Source organism: Oculina patagonica, chromosome 2 (genome assembly GCF_052425735.1).
Source record: "Oculina patagonica isolate OP01 chromosome 2, crgOcupat, whole genome shotgun sequence".
NCBI lineage: Eukaryota > Metazoa > Cnidaria > Anthozoa > Scleractinia > Oculinidae > Oculina > Oculina patagonica.
The window spans coordinates 40,639,092-40,659,497 of record NC_135759.1 but is presented as its reverse complement, the minus strand read 5'-3'; the positions used below and the strand labels follow the sequence as shown (position 1 = coordinate 40,659,497).

At 38.2% G+C, this 20,406-nt stretch overlaps 1 protein-coding gene and 1 non-coding gene across 3 annotated transcripts; both read left to right on the top strand.

Moving 5' to 3' along the window:
- The first annotated feature begins 3,417 nt into the window (after positions 1 to 3,417).
- On the top strand, positions 3,418 to 19,819 carry LOC144641164 (uncharacterized). Of its 2 annotated transcripts, none has more exons than XM_078500215.1 (9): positions 3,418 to 3,555; positions 7,600 to 9,353; positions 10,773 to 10,958; positions 13,285 to 13,638; positions 15,295 to 15,397; positions 15,989 to 16,123; positions 17,622 to 17,708; positions 17,854 to 17,952; positions 19,089 to 19,819. In XM_078500215.1, the coding sequence occupies exons 2-9, from the start codon at positions 7,625 to 7,627 to the stop codon at positions 19,123 to 19,125; spliced, it is 2,730 nt and encodes a 909-aa protein (XP_078356341.1). In that variant the 5' UTR covers positions 3,418 to 3,555; positions 7,600 to 7,624; the 3' UTR covers positions 19,126 to 19,819. The 2 variants fall into 2 exon arrangements, with proteins under 2 accessions (XP_078356341.1, XP_078356336.1); XM_078500210.1 differs by having other exon boundaries at positions 3,507 to 3,570; positions 7,595 to 9,353.
- On the top strand, positions 14,343 to 14,416 carry Trnat-ggu (transfer RNA threonine (anticodon GGU)). Its single transcript has one exon. It is a non-coding gene; the product is annotated as a tRNA-Thr (tRNA).
- Positions 19,820 to 20,406: the final 587 nt, after the last annotated feature.

Here is a 20,406-nt window from a genome sequence, read left to right as displayed (position 1 = left end):
TTATAGGCGAGCCGAAAAGCGTCGCGAAGCGACGACCACGAGTGACGAAGTACGTGATCACTTACCTAACCCGCCCGTCGAAGGACTTTGAGAAAGTCTAGGTAGTTGGCTGAGAGCGAAAAATGCGGGCAAGCGAGGAAAAAAGCGAGGGGGACTACCGAGGTCTATCGAGAGCCTGGAACAGGCTAACTGAATCTGCGGAGTACTGTATTACGCATTCCACATACGTTTTCTTTGCTATCAGTAGAAAGTCTTGTATAGCTGACTGCAAACCGCAAAGTAACTTCTAGCAATATACAAACAGTGCAAAGAGTTTTATCCAATCAATATAAGACATTCGGCATGCATTTTCGTCTTTCGATCATGCATTGATTCCGATAATGACCGATTTAAATAATTTGGCGGAAAATACGAGGTTGCGCAAACCGCGCGTCCTCGCCAATCATCCACGATGTTATGTACTCTGTTTTTATACTTCAGTGGTAGTCAGTTCTTAGTTCAGGGTCAGCCAAGGTTTTTATTGAGTTCGCGCGAGATCGGATTTATTCCTTATAATGCAGAAATAGTTGGAAAACCTTCAATTTGACGTACTAAAGTAAGAATTCTACTAAAACAATTAGATTATTCTCTCTCACAAGTCTCAATTTCTATGAGTGAAAGTAGCTAGCAGGAGCCATAATCAGGGTCCTCCCGGTGATAGTTAATTTACCTTATTATAGGAAATTAACGCTTCATGAAATTAACGCGAAATTCAAAAATTCGCGTTAATTTAAGTCGCGTTAATTTTTGTTAACGTTAATTTCCGGGCCGTTAATTAAGTGGAGCGTTAATTTCCATGACCTTAATTTCCATTATTTTGACCCTAATTTCTCGATACAGTCCAGCCGTTCTTGACTTCTAGTAAAAGGCATTATTTCATCAGGGTGAAAATGTGCCGTTAGCACTGAAACTGTGAAGATCAACGCTCGAGCGGTCAGATTCCTTCCCTTAACCACTACATTTCGTATTATACGCCTAGTGTTGAAAAAAACTTGTTCCTGTTGTCTCAAGATTTCTTTTCTTTGTGTTCGTCGCGTTAATTTCCTTTATTTTGAAATGTTACCCCCTCCTTCGCGTTAATTTCGTTTATTGGGAAGTAATTTTTCCTTCAATTCGCGTTGATTTAAGTCGCGTTAATTTCAAATACCTTAATTAACACAAGCGTTAATTTCCTATAATAAGGTAGCCTGCGGCCTCATCAACTTAACAAATAGATTTCATTTTGCCGTGCGTCTGTTCAGTAATAGATCACAGATGACGTCAAAATGTGGTATGAACAGAGAAGTGGCCCACGAGGCGCTAGCCGAGTGGGTCACTGATGTTCATACCACATTTTGACGTCTTCTGTGATCTATTACTGAACAGACCCACGGCAAAATGAAATCTATTTGTTTTATATAATAACACAAGACTTCAGCACACTTCTGTGTGAGCAATGCTGCCGTGCCGATGAGCTAATAAAGTTGTTTTGATTTCACTATTAAGTTTTCGTTAACACGAAGCATTGTTAATCCGATTGAATAAGCAGAAAAATGGTCAATTGAAAGTCAATGAAAAAACTAACCTTTATTCTGATTTGGAAAGTTGTTCAAATCTGTAAGCATTAACGGTCATTAACCGAAGCGTTCAACCGCAATTTCGTTTGTTTCCCGTGGCGTCGTCCAACTGTACAACACCGGTCAAACTTTCATACAGATTTCAGATAATTTCTCGAATAATTCACTGTCTTCTTCAAGCTTGTTTCGCCCAGTTAAATGCTTCGAAAGGTGAACGATGCTTAGCGTATTGTTTCTCACTAAAGATTTGTAATTATAAAGCTGATTTTTTTTGCTTTGTTGTGGCCCCGTTAGTTTGAAAAACTTTGCCGACAACTCTGATTTGGACTATGAACTCTGATCACGCGCGCGAGTCACACCACCGCGTGACGTCAACCATGTGTCTGTACTCTGATAGATCATAAGTAAGAACCAATCAAAACGCGCGTAGAATTCAGGTTATTATATAAAAGCAGTTCATAGAAATTTCGAGCTCATAATCTCATTGTTAAATATCGGAAATCGATAACAAATCGAACATACAGAAAATATATTATCGATTAGTAAAAATCAATTACAATGCATAATTAATCTCGACGTGTATGAATTCATCCAAAGTTTTTCAGCTTTCCGTTTCAAGCATACCGTTTTTACTCGAATACCGTATTTACTCAAATAAGCGCCGCCCTCGAATAAGCGCCGCATTTAATAAAAACAATCTTTTATTAGGAAAACTCCATCACTTAAGTGGTTTACATGGAGGTCCTAACACTAGATATATATTATATAAATTAAATTTGGGACAAAAATATTAATAAGCGCCGTAGTCCCGATGCTGCGCTTATTGAAGGAATTGCGTTTAACTAAAAACAGCACTACAAAGCCGCTCTAAAATAAACCTGGACATTTCTTTCCATTAAAAGCGATGTTTTGCAGTTCAAAGTGATTGTTTTACCGATCGCCCAGTAGTTTTTCTATCCAACTGATTCCTATACATGTAGTTCTGTAAATGTTATGCGAACTTTGCCAGGACAGCTAGCACCACTTCTCACTTCAGTAAAAGACGGATACTAACAATCAAAAGATGCTTTTTTCTAATTACTGTAAAATATTATATTGTTTGTGGGGTCCAAATTTTTAATAAGCGCCGCCCTCAAATAAGCGCCGTACTTGAGGTGCGAAAATTTTAATAAGCACCGCGGCGCTTATTTGAGTAAATACAGTAAGCGCCGCGGCGCTAATTAAATTTTTCGCGCCTCAAGTGCGGCGCTTATTCGAGGGCGGCGCTTATTTAAAATTGGACGCCACAAAGAATCTAATATTTTACAGTAATTGAAAATAGCGTCTTTTGATTGTCAGTATTCGTCTCTTGCTGAAGATAGAAGTTGCGCTAGCTGTTCTGGCATAGTTCGCAGCCTTCATAACACTTACAGAACGAACTACGTATTTTAAGAATTTTGGGTAGAAAAACTTTTGGGCGAGCGGTAAAACAATCACTTTGAACTGCAAATATCGCTTTTTATGGAAAGAAATGTCCAACATGTCGAAGTTTGTTCTAGAGTTGTTTGTAGTGCTGTTTTTAGTTAAACGGAATTCCTCGAATAAGCGCCGCATTGGGACTGCGGAGCTTATTAGGGGCGCTTATTAACTTTTTTGTGCCAAATGCGGCGCTTACGCTTATTCGGGGGCGGCGCTTATTTGAGTAAATACGGTATCCCTGTTGTCATCTTCAACGAGTCGGAGCACAAAAACTGAACAACACTTTTCCTTCGTGGCGCTGGGAACGAGATTGCTTGAGCTTCACCGCAAACCGCAGTGGGAGAATGGGGCCTAATATTACCCAGAACCCATAAGGCGCTTACGATATTTTCCCGGTGTGTTGTTGAATATTTTATTAGTATTTACATTTTTCTCGCCATTGAAGTGGAAAGTGCGATGATTACAGATCTTCTGTCATCTTTCTAAGTTAACAAGGAATATGGTAAGTTTGCGCCTGCTCAAAATTTTTAGCTGTTTCGAAAATGCGTGCATTTGGGAGTTAATTTTTGCTTGTGCTTTCCGTACAAAGTTGAGCAAAAAGTTAAACTCGTATTTGGCGGGAGTGAGCTTTCGTTAAGTCTTACATGTTTATAAAATCGAAAGGGAGGAAGTTTACTTATTCTTCTCGCTTTATAAAAGGTAATTTAATCAGTGTATTGACTTGTGCATGTGGAGGGCTTTCTCCGATCCTTTCTGACTTTCGTTTTCAACATGCAAGCTTCTCTTTCATGGAAATTACAGCTCTAGCGAGGTTCCATGTAGATTTGGATATTGAAGTGTAAGCTCATAAAAGCTCACAGATAAGATATTTTCGGAGGAAGTAGCAGTGGAAAATTTATACTCATGTTTATTTTGAGGATGTGGTTTCAAAAAGACAGTCAGGTACCTAACCTTGTGTGAAAACAAATAGAAAGCTTGAAATGTAGGGCCAAAACTGAAAGAGCTTGCATGATAATTATGTTTTGTTCACTTCGTTTCAATAAGCTTAATATATGTCTACTCAATATAGCAGCCTGAGCTTGTTCTATCTATGCCTTGTCTTGTTGTAATGTAATAGGATTAAAATACTTTGGATGACCGAGAGAAGCATTTTTATCATTGTATCGTTTTAGATTTCAACACCAAGATACATTTTGCAACCAGTTCTTCTTCGTAGAACATAAGTGTCGAGTTTCATGCTCGATTTATTTTTATCGATTTTTGATCGATGGCAGCCGAATCACACGTTCAGTTTCCTAGCTATACATGTTAAATGTTTGAAAAGTCCGTTTAAAAATTAGCTTAGATCAGAATAAAAGTGTGTTGGATAGCACTGAATTTTTTGTCAAGTGTAGAATTTAGAATTTGAGTATGTTTATTATTTATAAAAACTAAAATATGCATTTCAATTTGGCAAGGGCCAATATTTTAATTCTTGCTGCCTGATTTAATTCAGCTATTGTTTACATTAGCATGGCTTAAAAAAGATTTACTTGCCAAGTTTTTTAGTCTTCTTAATTTACTAATTATTAATTTTTATTCATTATTGATAATTTGCTGATTAATTGTTTTAAAGAATGACTCAACATCTTCCACTTTTATATTGGTAAATTATTTTATTTTTGTTGGTGTTTAACAATAGAGCATGATATTACTAGAATAATATTGCATGTTTGATAGGAATGTGTTGGCCATTTTTCTTTGAACCATATGCAATAAATGATCAGTAATGTTGGTCTTAAATTACCATGTTTCTGTCTGCTATCTATTTAATATTTTCTTTAAGACGTGATGGGACCATTTCATTTGCAATATCGAGTAAAATTTAATTAAAGGTGTTATATTTGAGATCTTAAAATTTTTCACAGTTTTCATCATTGAGGGGTTGCTATAAGAAAAACAAAATTTAAGATTTGCTGTGATGCAGAGCAAGTGAGAATAGAGCAATAAAACTGTAATTGTCAAGACTAATGGGATGTATTTATATTGTTGCCAATATTTAGAACATAGTTTGACAGATTTTAGTTAGTTGACTTAAGCCCCAGCTGCTTTTATAAAATTATGAAAATTTTTCCATGAAGAATTAAATAATGGACATTTATATATTTATGATTAGTTATTGTAATAGGGATGTAGCTAAGATTTGAAACTGGTGGAAATTTCTTTGTCATAGGTGGGTGCTAGTCAAGAAAAGGGCTTCAAAACCCCTTTAATTTCCTATTTCCCAGCCTTCATACATGTAGGTGGTAAAATTCATTCAATGGATAGTTTACGTGGCACCTGACGTAAATTATTCAGTCTAATTTTTTTTTTCAAAAGAGCTTTTATGTAGGCCTATATTTTTAGGGGGAGGAGAGTTGTAGCTATTTTTTAAATGAATGCTGTATTTCATCATTTGTTAGCCTGAATTTCAGACATCCCTCTGTGCTCGCCTGCTTGCCAGAAGGAACGTCTGAACACATTCGGGCCTAATGCCGTCCGGTGACGTCACTACGCTTTGGTGTTAATTCATGCGGAAAAGTTTCTGTCGAGGCCATGAAATTGTGAAAGAAAAATCGCTTAAATAAAGGATTACAGGGTATAAAATTGTTTTAATAGTAAACTATTAAAAACCTTGAGACAAATGAATGATATTTTAATCGACTGCAGGCTATATTCTTTTACGGAAGCGATTTAATCTAAACTGATTTGCTTTATCTAGCGATCAAAATATAATATGTTACGCAACGGACAAATACAACACACTCGTGAGTACTTTAATAAATAAATCAATTTCGACGGTTTCAGAGGCATCAAGAAACGGAATTCAATACAAAAATATCCTACTTGACCGTGGGCACTGAGTTCAGAAATCCCTGGCTCATCGAGGCTGCAGGACATAAGCGTCGAGCGGCTTTGTTGACAAAACAAGATTACATATAAATTTGGCAAAACACTGCATGTCGAAGCGACGAATGCCGCCAAATTAAAACCTACCGATTTCCATTACTATTCTTCACCCGTAGGTAAACTAATAAAGTAATAAACTCAAGGTAAATGACTAATCAATTCATTTCTGGGAAGGTGAACTCTTTCGAACTCTTTCCAAACGTTTTCAAATTACAATCCTCGCGCGGTAAAATTCAGTCATAATTTCACATAATTATGCAAATAATTTTTAAATCAACCAATCAAAATCACTACCCGGTTTTCGGGTAGTGACGTCACCGGACGGCATTAAGCCCAAATGTGTTCAGACGTTCCTTCTGGCAAGCAGGCGAGCACAGAGGGATGTCTGAAATTCAGGCTAATCATTTGTGGGATTAAAACTGATTTCAGATTAAAAAAAAAAATTACACATAAGAATTTTTGTATGGTATAGTGCATGGTGTACATGGTAAGGTCAAACCTCCATTAACCAGGAAATGGCCTTGACTGCATGTTCAAGGAAGTTGAGCCTGGCTGTGACCAGATTTTATAATGATCAATGTTGTTTGTTCTAAAAAATAAGGCAAACATCTTTGTTGTAATGTCTGTTGGTTATCAACAGTTTTGCTATCAAATTTACCATTATTGTCTACGGCTGCGAAGCTTAATTTCCCAGCATTGCTTTGCTTAAATCTTTGTGACAAGATACTACATTGCAATCTACAACGTGGAGGGTGACTTCTTAACAAAGGGCTGATAAATAGCAGTTTGACAATTATAATTATTTTTATGCTACCAATAAACTTGGTGCCAGTCTCTTTGACAGTAGACATGTCAACCATTCTCGTCCCCAGAGTTGCTTGTCTCTTTTAGCCAGAACAAGGAACAAGTGGTTTTGGGAACACATGATTTGATTGGCTATTTTTTAACAAAGGAAATTTAAATTTGGCCAATCAAATCAACCGTAGTAAAATCCCTTACAACAAAAGGATTTTAAAACGATTGATTTGATTTGCTAAATTTAAATTTCCTTTGTTAAAGATCTAGCCAATCAAATCATGTGTTCCCAAAACCACTTGTTCCTTGTGCCCTAGGCTGAGCCGGCTAAGAGGGATGAGTGGCTGGGGATGAGAATGACATGTCAACTCTCACAGTCTGAGCGAGGTTCAACTCCATTTATCTCATTGCGAACAAATGATCTGGAGAATTCTATACATTCAAATGGTACTGTAGCCCAGATCCAATGTTTGAGTGAAACAGGCACAAGTTTGCCAATGGAAACAACAGACCCGGGGCGGTGGGTATGCTTCCCTGTAAAGTAATAGCAAAACTCCATGTGAAGATCAAAATAAGATGATCATGCGAGAGTTGTAAGGGAGTTTTTAAAATCGTCAGATTTGAGGTGCCAATATCCATTTTTTCCTGTTCATTTTGAAAGCTTTTAGGTTTTTAAGTGAAAGGTCTATTACTGTGACTGAATACAATCATGGATATTTTTAAATTTTTAAAAGAAATTTTTTACATAAGTGCAAACCAGTAAACTTGAGAAATTTTTATTTCAGCTGGAAAATGTTTTTTTTTTCATTTGATCTTACAACAGATGTAGCCTTCACCATCTCATAGCCATGGACGACACAGAGGAGTCTACAGAAGATACAGGCATGGAGTCATTTTCTCTGGAGGATGATCAAAATACTGAAGCTGAGTTGAATGGCAACCAAAGAACTAGCACCCCTACAAAAAATATCACTTATTTTGAAGATGGAATGGAAATCGCAGATGGACAGTTACTAAACCAGGGAGCTGTTTTGTCACCAGTGTTAAATTCTGGGGCTGAAACTAATACACTGACTCAAGATCACCAAAGCTCACCACCTGACCAAACCTTCCTTTCAATAAGAGAAAATTCTACTCAAGAAAATTTTAGTGATGAGTCCCAGTCACTATATACCTCTGCGCTATCAAATGTTAATGCTACAGTGACATCAGATAGTGGTGGTTTAATAGCAGAGGGGACAAGTGAAGAACCAAGTATGCTAGAGGATTCATTTCAGGTGACCTTGCATCAAGAAAGTTTGGGTAGATCTTCTACTAAAGACAGTACCTGGGAGACTGCTTATGGCTCTTTTCATGAAGACTCTGATTTAAAGGATGTTACGATAAAAGAGGAGCATGGTGAAAGTAATTTGTCTGAAGTATTGCAAGATGAAACGGTAGATGATTCCAATTATGAGGATAATAGTGTAATCAGATCTGGTGAAGAGCCACATGATGTAAGTGAATCAACTTATCAAGGCATGGCTTCTACTTTCGAAGATGACCAAGATTTGCATCAATGGAGAAATGGTGTTACAGAACACAATGAAACTTCAGACAGATCAATGAACTCAGAAGGGATTAATTCCCCTGATTTAGACTTGCTGAATGAAATCTGTGAAGAGGCTACTAACATGACAATCAAGGAAGCTTTGATCTGTTCTTTAAATCCAGGAGTGCGAGCTGGATTAAGAGAGGGAAGACTGTCACTGAATGAGAGTGAAATACTAGCCCTGGAGCAGTACTGTGAGAAATTTATCGATAATCTAATCTCTCAGCTTTTAAGTGGTCAATGGTCAGACAGTATTAATGACGAGGCATGTAAGCAGAAGCCACATGAAAGCAAGGCCAAAGTGGCCAAAAAGTTAAGCAACCTTGGCTTAGAGACACTGAAAACTAACTGTGATAGATTTGTTCACAGTATTATTACGGAATCATTACACGATTCCTGTTTTGGGTTTCAGCACAATGAAACAAAACTGCCAGATGGCAACAAAGAATCTGATGCCAAGCAAAAACAAAATGTGTTAGATCAAAAAAGCATTCAGGATGTTCTTCCAATCTTAAAAGATTCAGATGCAATCCAGGATTATATTGGATTTCTAGCTGCAGACATTGTAAAGTCAGCATTGGCAAATTTGTCGACTTCCATAGCAACGAAACATGGTGAGAAGAATGAACCGATGAAATTGAATAACAATAGCACATCACAAAACAGAACAGAAATACAAGAGAAAAGTTGTTCTTTAAAAGACAAACAAGAGGTCCAGTGTATAAATACGAATAATGACATGTGGAAATCTCACGGTACTTCTGGTGGAGGAATAGAAAATGGAACAAACAGAGGCATTGCGTCAGTAGGGAGCGATGATGATTTTGAAATACAGTATGTGAGAGACATAGAAGAGCTTTCAGAAGATGAGCAGATTTTTTCTAGCAGTTTAACTGGTGCTTTGGAGACTTCACTGGAGTTTGATCATGAAGTTGGCGAGTGGGAAGGTGGTGGACTGTTGGCTGATTTGCATTCATTGGAAACAGGTTAGTAATCTGTTGGTCCAGTGATCGGAAAGTTAGAATTAAATGTTAATTTAAACCAAATTTGGAAAATATGACAGATTATTGTAAAATGAAATGTAATATATATTTTTGCTGCTAAAAATTAGTTATTTAGTCTCCTAATAAAATTTATAGTAAAGCAAATGCATCATATTTTCAAAATAATGAACATGTGGTCAAGCAGCTGGGCCTTTACATGTGAAGTTTTGTCAGTGGTAACTTGGGGTTGTTTCTTTGAAAAAAATCTAAGTGTACAGTATATAAATTGTTATTTGATTATTGAAAGTCACAGTCAAGTACAAGAGCATGTAATGTACATGTAACCGTACTAATTGTTAACTTACATGTACATGTAGCTAGCTTAAAGGGCAAATTATTAAATTGTTATTCCACGTTAAGTCTTGCATGCACATGACTTGTATATACATATGTAGTTTCTTGCAATCTTGATCTAGTGCTTTTACTAATCCAAGCCAAATTAAATAAAATTTTCACTGGGCAGTTCAAATTGTCTAGTTGAAATTGAACTGTTGTGGCAGAAAGGATGGTATGGCCCAGGGGGGGGGGGGGACTCAGGATTTCATATGACGGGGATGATCGAATGGGGGCAAGAATCAAGACCCAAAAATCCCTACTAGGGTTTCCAACATAACCCCAAAAAATCCCTAGATCAAAAATTAACCCCTCAAAAATCAAAAGCAAAACACATTTGTTACTTTGTTCTTTATTCGCAGAACTATGCAGCCAAGGCACTACCATGAAATATTGTTTTAAATACCCAAAAATATCGCTACTTAATTAAAAAAAATACTTGCCAAATTTTTCTACCCAAAAAAATCCCAGAATCGAAAATTTTGAACCCAAAAAAATCCTTCAATCATCCCCGTCACTTGAAATCCTGAGTACCCCATCCCCCCCCCCCCCCAGGCTGTACGTGTTTACAGAAAAAAACGGAACAAGGCCAAGATAATATAAGATAAGATAACTTTATTTATACACGGTTTTTCCATCAGTCAATTAAGTTACTGGACTATCTACCTATCTAACTAACTACAAAAATTTAATAACAACAAATTCAAATAACAAAAAAAAAAAAAGAAAAAAAAAGAAAAGTCTGCTTTTCATGGAGGCCAGAAATGTGCTTGTATGTGCAACAAAGCTGAAAAAAATCTTTGCTCAGAACAATTGCCCAAATCACCTCCTCTCTCAGCTCCCTCTAAGTTCTGGGCCCCTTAAGAAAAAGCTAATGGTCAATCAAAAGTCCATCACATACTGACCTCACATGCATTATTAGGGTGCCAGTGTAATTAATATGGCCAGTTTTTTTTAGCTTACATTGGCATCCAGATTAACAGACTGAGAAGGTTTTACAGTGATCGTACTTGTTATTTTTCATGTCAGATAAAAAACAGAAGATAGTGCTGCGAGAACTATCATTTGATGAGCATGCAGAGGTTGCTGGGACAGAATTGCTGGCACCAGTCTTCCTTGCAATTGCCGAGGAGAATGATGACGACTCTGAGTTCCAGGGAATGAGAAAGAAGGCGCAATCTATTGAAGACTTGTGTCCTGTCATTGATGAGGATGGTAATTAAAATTCAATTTTAAACTACCGGCAGTATTCACACGTCAGTGTTGGGAATCATTTTTATTTAGCCTCATCTGATATATTGGTTGACACATGGAGCAATAGTCAGTTGAAACTCAGTCCATAGTTGGTCGATTATTGGTTGAATATATCGGTTGATTATTGGTTGATATTATTGGTAAATCATCAGACTATTGGCCAAATAAAATTAGCTTCAGATTTTATGATGCCCTACAGTACCGCTCAAATGTAAGTTGACAGTCCCTCGAGCCTCGATCCTCGAGACTCGAGACTCGATCCTCGAGCCTCGAGACTCGATCCTCGAAACTCGAAAATTTCGAGTTTCGAGTCTCGAGGATCGAGTCTCGAGTCTCGAGGATCGAGTCTCGAGTCGAGAAAAATAATGAGCTTGTCGCTTGAATGATTCCTCGAGAATAAAATTGCTCAAGCGGGCCGCACTCTCGAAAGTTGTACTATGGAAGCCAGCGTGCCGGCTACTCATCTCTGCTGTAGCAACGCGCGCTTGGTCGTTTAATATTTCGAACCGTCCCAAAAAGTTCGAAATAGGAGCTCGAAACCGTCGATAGTGAATGAATTGAGGGAAAATCGAACCAGAAGTAACCGAGTTGGAGTTAGCGCGGTCCCGTCGAATCAACATGGACAAATACAACCTGCGTTCAGGCGATCCTAGGACAAACATGAAGCACGTGTGCAATGTCACGCATACGATTGTTTGTGTTATGATTTAGGATACAAATATTAAACCTTAAAGTTCACTCAGTCATTTAGTTTTCTTTTGAAAAACGCAGTTACGTGTGTATGAAAGAATCTAAATCGGATACTTGCGTGCGGGGTTGTGTTACATTTATTTGCGCTGGAGTTTATTCGAAAGGTTTCAAATTACTTTTGACATATGCAAATTTTGCCAACTTTTATAACTGTGCCGCTTTAAAAAAGAAAAATTTGTATAACTTCTCTAAAGCTGTGATAATGATTAACGCCGATATCTGTGTTATAAATGAAGACAAGTTTCATTCAAGAAGAATTTAGGTTTTAAGAATTTTATGCCAAATTCACAAAAAATAAAACACGCTCATTTCAAGCTAGACGCGATGGCGCGACATAAGTCTGTCTTGCCATTTATTTTCGGAAGGCTTCACGGCTTCGATGTTTTTCACGTGAAATGTTTCGTTTGCCGTCTACAGAATTTTTACAACTCAAATTTAAGAACCGGTTTTATTTACGGAAACTTTTGTCTGAATTTCAGTAGCGACCAGAAAGAGACGTCTGAAATTCAGGCTTCTGAAACTTGCTTGCGCGATTTTGTCGGTTCTAATTTCTACGGCTCAGCTTACAAGATTCGTGGCATTTACATCGTTTCGCATCGAATGCTTCAGATGCTGAATTACAGAACATTTTGTGAAAGAAAATAAATTTGTAGTTTTATTTGCGAAAACTCAGGATGAACTTGTAAACCAATAACTGAAATATCTTCGTGGTTGAAAACATGCACTTACGGCGGGTTGAAACATTGACAAGGGAGAGCACAAGTTTGAACTACAGATTCTTTTCACGTCCTTTTCTAAATTTAATTCGGCGATCACGGCTTTCAAGGACGAGTTTGTTTCAATACTTTTAGGTAAGTAGACGGAATTACGATCGGCGCGAATATATCGTACTGTCGAATGTTACATGTCGGGGAAGATTTATATTTCATGCGCCGAAGGTGGACGCGAAACACTTGTACATGAGGTGCGAGCGGCTTTTATTCTTTCCTCGAGAAATAAATCGTTTCCTCGAAAGCCTTTCGAGTTATGAATATTCGAGACCGCCTTGTTTCTCGATCCTCGAGACTCGATACTCGAGACTCGAGACTCGATCCTCGAGACTCGAAACTCGAACATTTCGAGTTTCGAGTCTCGAGGATCGAGTCTCGAGTCTCGAGGATCGAGTTTCGAGGATCGAGTCGAGACTGTCAACTTACATTTGAGCGGTACTGTATGTACTCCAAAGCAACACTCCGCCTAAATTGGCCACTTTGAGGTGTCATGAGTGGTTTCTCAAAAGGTTTCTGCTCAGATTTACCGTAAGTGGGTGCTTGTATGCTCGTGCTCACATATTTTTACAAGAGCTCGCATGCTCATGTTTTCTGGAGGTACATGTAATTTTTTGAAAAATACTTGTTGCTCGCAAGGCTAACTTTGTCAATGCTCGTGCTTGCAAAGAAAAACGCTGCGCTTGCATGATTGCAAAGACCATTTGATACCCCTTCTTTTAGTCTGTTACTTTTGAAAAAACTGACCAAAACAATTTGCCAATTTTTAGAGAATCCAAGACAAAGGAGTTACTCAGCTCCAAAGAAATTCAAACCAATTCCTCAGCCTGTCCACACTGATTTCAAACCAGAGGAAGAGAACAGTGAAGACAGTGAAACAGAACTCAATGAAGAAGAGTACGAGGGGGATGAAGAAAGTGAGATTGGAGATGAGGATGAAGAGGACGATAATGATCAAGTAGTAGAAGGGGAAGAGGATAAACAAGAGCCCGACGTCAAAGCTCAACTAGAAGCTGGTTCAGGTGGTGACAGGTTCCGCTGGCATACTGTGAGTGTAAAAGGAAGGGACAAAATACTGGATTTGAAGTTACTGGAGCCTTACATGAAAGTCGTCTCTCATGGAGGTATAGTACAATAATTGTGTGCATTTTATAATTAAATGTTTAAGTTTAATTAGCCAAAATGGCTTTTTCATTGTATGTCATTAATTTACTTTACCCTGGCCAGGGTTCCTTGTATACAGTGGAATCCTGATTAATTTTCTCTAAACTACCACTAACTTGACCCAAATCATTTCCCTTTCCTCAGTTGACACTGTCTGTACATAGTTTTCAGGGACGGCGGAGCCGGGGGGCTGGGGGGGGGGGGCTTAAGCCCCCCCACAATTTCCGAAAAAATAAGGACTTATTAAGAGAAGGGTCTTTTAAGCCCCCCCACTTCAAGTCTCAAGTCAGCCCCCCCACTTGGAAAATTGCTCCGCCATCCCTGGTTTTAGTCCCGATTTCTTGAAACAATTTTCCTTTACCTTGGAGGTTGCAAGAAATCAGGATTCCACTGTAGTAAGACACTGAAAGTGATAAATGATCATCGCAGTGAATTTCCAATTTAAGCAATTGGAATAAAGAAGCCTGAAAAAAATTCAGGGCTTCAACGGGATTCGAACCCGTGACCTCCGCGATACCGGTGCGATGCTCTACCAACTGAGCTATTGAAGCCACACATTGGGAGCGAGGTCATTCATATATGAATCATTTTATATATACATTACATCATTTCACTCATCTCACGGGAAAATATGAACTCACAATTGACCTCGCTCCCAATGTGTGGCTTCAATAGCTCAGTTGGTAGAGCATCGCACTGGTATCGCGGAGGTCACGGGTTCGAATCCCGTTGAAGCCCTGAATTTTTTTCAGGCTTCTTTATTCCAATTGCTTAAATTGAAAATTCACTGCGATGATCATTTATCACTTTCATCAGAGATTCCAACCCTCCCGATTTGATCGGGAGTCTCCCGATTTGATGCGTTGCCTCCCGCTCTCCCGATTTATATCAGATTCTCCCGATTTATCATGAAATTCTGAAAACAAGAGAAAAATTGCTAATTTTTAGTACTTTTTGCGATCTGAGTGTAGCAAAAGTAAAGAAAAGTACCAAAAATGTTTGTGAAAAGAATAACGACCTTATAGAATAACTCAGAAATGATGTCAAAATGCCGGAAATGGCACTTGAGAGAACCTAAATTTGCAAAATTTCCCGGTGGAACATGCTTCCAGACCCCCCTTGAGGCGCACACCTTCAGCGCTAAAAATACTAACTTTTTTCCTTCAAAAAGGGTTGGAATCTCTGTTTCATATACATCCGCAGTTCATATATGAATCATTTCATATACATTACATCGTAGTAAGACACTACAGTATATACTCTAACAGTGCTCATGTAGCATTTTAAGCTAATGTACCAACAGTGTAATTATTAGTTAATATCCATTTCTTCCCCTTGGGTGGAGGTGTATTTTGAGAGTATCTTGCTCAAACATGCACCTAGCTTTGGATTTAATGTCCAACATGTACCCTTACCACCAGGTCACTGTGCAGCTACCATGCCCCACCTGTGTGCCAATTTTCTGTGTAGTCATTTAAAGACTTTTCGTGACGTTACTTCCTCTCTGGGGTGTAATCTAGACTGGCCCATTAAAATGCCACTTCCTCCTTTTACCATTTATATATTTCCTCCTTTTTAATTATAATTAATTAAGTCATGGTTGTTGGAAACTGCAGGCTACTTCAGTGACACTAAAGCAACCATTGTTGTGATCGCTGCTTGTTACCTACCAGAAAGAAGTACAAAGAATTATGATTTTCTTATGGAGCAGTTATTCTTGTAAGTATGCCTCAACTAACATGTTATCCATTAGTTAACAGTCCTCCACCCCCTCCCCTGTGTACACCATTCCTCTTCTACCTTTTGTCATCCTCCATTTACTTCACTTGCCTCTGTATGTACCTTCTGTAACCATATTCCTACAATCCCACATTGCACACTAGTATGTTCCTCCACCTACTCGCGTCCACCTTCCACCCAAGGCTAACCCTCTTTCATGTTATCACCCTTCCATCTGCCTCAAGCCTGCTACCACCTTGTACCCCAACTCATTTCCACTCTTCTTTCTGCGTTCTTCTATCTTCCCCATTCACCTTCCCCTGTTACCTTCTTCTACCAACCCTTCTCTTTTCTGCCCCACCTTAGCCCTCCACTTTTGACTTTCCCTCTTGCCTGTTCCACCCCTTCCACCCTTACAAATCATACAATAACTGTCTTCATTTTTTTATTTTTAGAGTTTTTAACTTTTTAACATCATTTTATTAAATAATAATATTTTTAATGTAAAGCGACATGGTTAATTAGAGGATTTCGGTGCTTTATTTATACTTTTATTCTTATTCTTAAGTATTTTCTTTTCTTGTGTTGTAGTTATGTTATAAGCACATTAGAACTTCTGGCCATCCATGAGGAATATTACCTGGTATACTTGAATGGTGGAACAAGACAACAAAACATGCCATCTGTTACATGGATGAAGAGGTTTTATCAGTATATTGAGGGAGGGTAAGAAATTGGGCATGTCATTGAAAGTGTAGTTACTATATTGTTCATCATTGTTTGTTCCATTGTTTAAATGGAGTTACTTTGAGGTCAGTGTTGATCACAAGAAGAGAGGAGAGAAGGAGAGAAGAATGCAGGACACTTACCTACATTATATGTAACAAGAGCTCTTAGAGCTTAAAACTGCGCTGGTCACGTGACCACTCTAAGGGAGCCATGTGCGAGAACAGAAAATGCATCACCCTCCCTTTACCTGCGTCAAACAATGTTGCGACTGACAAACAAAATGGTAAGAAAACACCTTGTGTGACATTTCATGGTTGACTAGTTCCATCCGCAATTAAATATTTTTCCTATATGCTAATACTGGCCAAATTCAATTCCCACGATCCTGATCCATGAAACCAACGACGGGAATTTTCAGGCGTTAGTTTACAACAACTGCCCTGGGTCTGCAAGATCAATATATAAGTACGTCTGGCTTCACGCCAGGAACGTAAGTATCCGTGAGAATTTCGACAATATTCTCCATTTGCATAAAACTGAAAACTGGCCCAGTTTCAATACTGTTAGTACTATTTTTGAACCTCTTTAACAGGTCAAAATTTTGCCCCTCTTTTCGGTTTCGTATTACAATAGGCGGCTGTAAAAATGCAGCGTCTGACAAACTTTGTGTGACATTTCATGGTTGACTTGTTCTAGCCGCGATTAATAATTTTTCTTATATGCAAATTCTGGCCGAATTCCCACGCGCGGACGCTGAAGCTGTTTTTAGAACAGAGGGGATTTCCCTAGCATACCGAATGACGTAAGCGGTACAAGTCAGGGCATGTTTGTGAGAGGAATTTTTCTTTTTTGTCTCTAAAATCCTTTCAATGACACAGGCCCAAAAAAAAAGATTACCCTTAAAAGAGAAATACTTTCCAATAAATTTGTTTAGTAAAGACCAACGGATTTGAAAAGATTTGAAAGGTAGCTTATAATAGCTTTAAAAAATTACGTGACGCGAGGTCTAGCCGATCGAAAGTGAAACTTGTCATGTCAGCACATTCTTTTAAACCAACGTAACTGTATTTATTCACAGATTCTGGCCCGCTGAATTATATTTCTCTTTGAAAGCGTCAAAATTTAGCATTTTCCATGAGTCAAACGCTTCAAAATCGAATATTTCACACTTAACATTTTTTGTAAAGACAAAAAAAGAGAACATGTTTCCATTTGTTACTGATTTGTAGCTTCTAAACATCGCGTGACTTCAATCTTGACCGAGTGGAGGTCTGCGTCTGGTCACCGACAAAACTAAAAAACCCCGTGCAGAGCAAGAACTGCGCAGCGCAGTTAATAAATGGCTCAGACCACTAACAGTTAAGTCACTGCCTAGCATAGTGTGAGAAAGACTACAGCTACCTGTAGAGCTCTATCTGCACGCATTGCTTGCCTATGGTGCTAGCTACATGTTGGTTTTGATCTCATCTTCTTAACCCCTCTTTTCCCTTTTCAGCCTGAAGAAGAGAATGAGGGAGATGTTCATTGTGCATCCCAATTTTAGACTCAAAGCAGTGATTACACTTGCCAAGCCACTGATCAAGTAAGACCTGGTTTGAATAATACGTCTTTGGATATAGCTTGAGGTTTTCTTATGATATTGAGGCTTGACTACAAGTGTCGACTTCCCACAGACGTGATTAGTTTCACAAGCCTAACACCCCCTCTTCTCTTTCCTTGACTTTTAGTGCCAGTTTTTGGCGGAAACTCAGTTTTGTCCACTCACTTAGTAGTCTGTCAAGTCATGTTCCTGTGGACTACATCTACATTCCTGATGAAGTTATGAGGTAAGTAGCTTTAGACGATTTTTGCTCACCAAATACCCATAATGGTCCTAACCTATAAAATGACCTTTCAGTACTTAACCCACTGGGTTGATTGATGTGATGATGATGCTGATGATTGACCTGTTTACAAAACTGCTAGGTCCCATGCTTCCTTGTTTTCTGTTGTATGAAGCAACTAAGAGTATTGCTCCTCCATCTAGTAGGGATCCCTTGCATTAGGAACCCGGCCAGACCGGGGAAAGCCGGGGTCAAAGCCTGGCCTAAAAGCCGGGGTGAGCGCGGCCACAAGCCGGGCTTTGGCCGGGCTAGCCAAGGGATAAAAATTCCCGGGAAGCCGCGGCCACAGGGCAAGCCTGGCCTGGCCAGACCAGGGAAACCGGGGTCAGGATTTGGCCTGAAAGCCAGGCTTTAGCCAGACTGGCCAAGCAATATAAGCATGCTTTAAGCTCAGAAAATTAACTTTTTGCAAACACTCTCTGACTCAATTGTAACATATATTTTTTTATTCGGTCAACACTTTTCGGATGTTTACACTTTCATTAAATTCCTTTGCGCATTCATAACAATGTCTTATCACAGATATCTTGAATTGGCATATAAATTCAACACTTCAAAACTTGTGGCTAATGGTTTCTGACTCAGACATTAGGAAGAAACAGACTTAGCTACTAGCTGTCTTCTGATGCATGAGATGAATGATAAAGTTCAGTTCTTTCTAGATTGTCCAGTTTAGAATTGAAGGTTTCCTCGTTGTTCTTTTAAGCCTGTAAAAAAATTAAATGCATTTCCGATAATTTTAAAAAATACAAACTAAGAAACAACAAAGAGCCTGTATCCCTTCCATTGACTCCAAAGCAGCCTTTTGCAAGCACAGATTGTGGGAAATGGCCAAAGTAGAAAGGCAAATGACAGGGTCACCACCCCTCTGCCTTTTTCATTAATTTTTTGCACATTTTGTTCATTTGCATGTCTATAATTTACCTCCTTCCCCAGAGCTTAGAACAGGCTAATACCAAACATGTGCATTCATATTGCAATTCACCTGAATTGAAGCTTAGCAATCTTGAATCACCAGCAGCCTCAGTTTGTACTTTACAGTTGTAACAGATTTTGTTGCAATTTTCTTCCCTTTGTAGAGCGGATCCAACTTACAGACAAGTGCACAACCGATGAAGACTGTACCAAAACTTTGTGCTACTGCCAGCAGTAATTTTATTGGCTGTCGATATAGGTAGTGAAATTAATAGTGTGTATAACTGAATTATTGTTTCCTTGTTTCTGTTAAGTACAAAATATTATGTTATGAATTGCATTCATCTTTCAAAGATGAAAAAATGCAGGCTTGCTAAAAGCAAGTACTTTCTTTGTTGTTGTTACCACTGTCAGTCACCAGATAAAAATATCAGTTTCAACATACATTAATTTTATTAAGGCCAGCAGCGAGAATGAATTCAATGACTCATTCTCATCACTTTTTTTGCTGAAATGCATAACATACAACATATTACTTGGTATTTTATCAGTACACGACTTAATGTTGCTTCATGCAAAGCCAACTAAGTAAACAATCAGAGCATGTTTAATGAAACTTGCTCGTAGCATTTATTCAATTGACATGATCACCCTCCTTGTATGTGTGAGCATGTAAATTTCATTAAGATATTAAATATAATGTCAGTAAGGAATTGTAAAATTTGTAGATAGTAATAAAAGTATTGGCTCAGTAAATTGTTAATACAAGTACTTGGTTTTAGTGGTAAAAAAAGTGCTGGTAAACTAAGTTATTTTTAATATACTGTTAATATATTTTCACAGGAGTTGTTAATAACAGTTCTATCTGTAATAACTGCAGAATTGTTTTTACTCAGACTTTGAAAATAAATAAAAAAGTAGTCAGTAACCCGTTTCTTTCTCTTATTTTACACGTAAATGTTTGCAGATGGATTTAGTCCTTTCACAATCACTTCCTCTCCTCTCTCTTCAAATACCGTATTTACTCCAATAAGCGCCGCATTTGGGACCAAGGAGTTAATAAGCGCCGCAGTCACAATGAGGCGCTTATTCGAGGAATTCCGTGTAACTAAAAATAGCACTACAAAGTAACTCTAAAACAGCCTTGGAAATTCCTTTTTGTCAAAAGCGATGTTTCGCAGTTCAAAGTTATTATATTTACCGCTCGCCCATTATTTTTTTCTATCCTAAATTCTTACAATACATAGTTCTGTTAACGTTGTGAAGGCCGTGAACTTTTTTGAGACAGCAAGTGCAAAAACTCAGTTCCGTAAGAGACGAATACTGACAATCAAAAGTCAATCAAAAGTCCCTTCTTTTTGTTACTGTAGAAGTTTTGTCTATATTAGATTGTTTGTGGCGTCCAATTTTTACATAAGCGCCGCACTTGATGCCCAAAAATTCAATAAGCGCCGCGGCACTTATTCGAGTAAATACAGTACA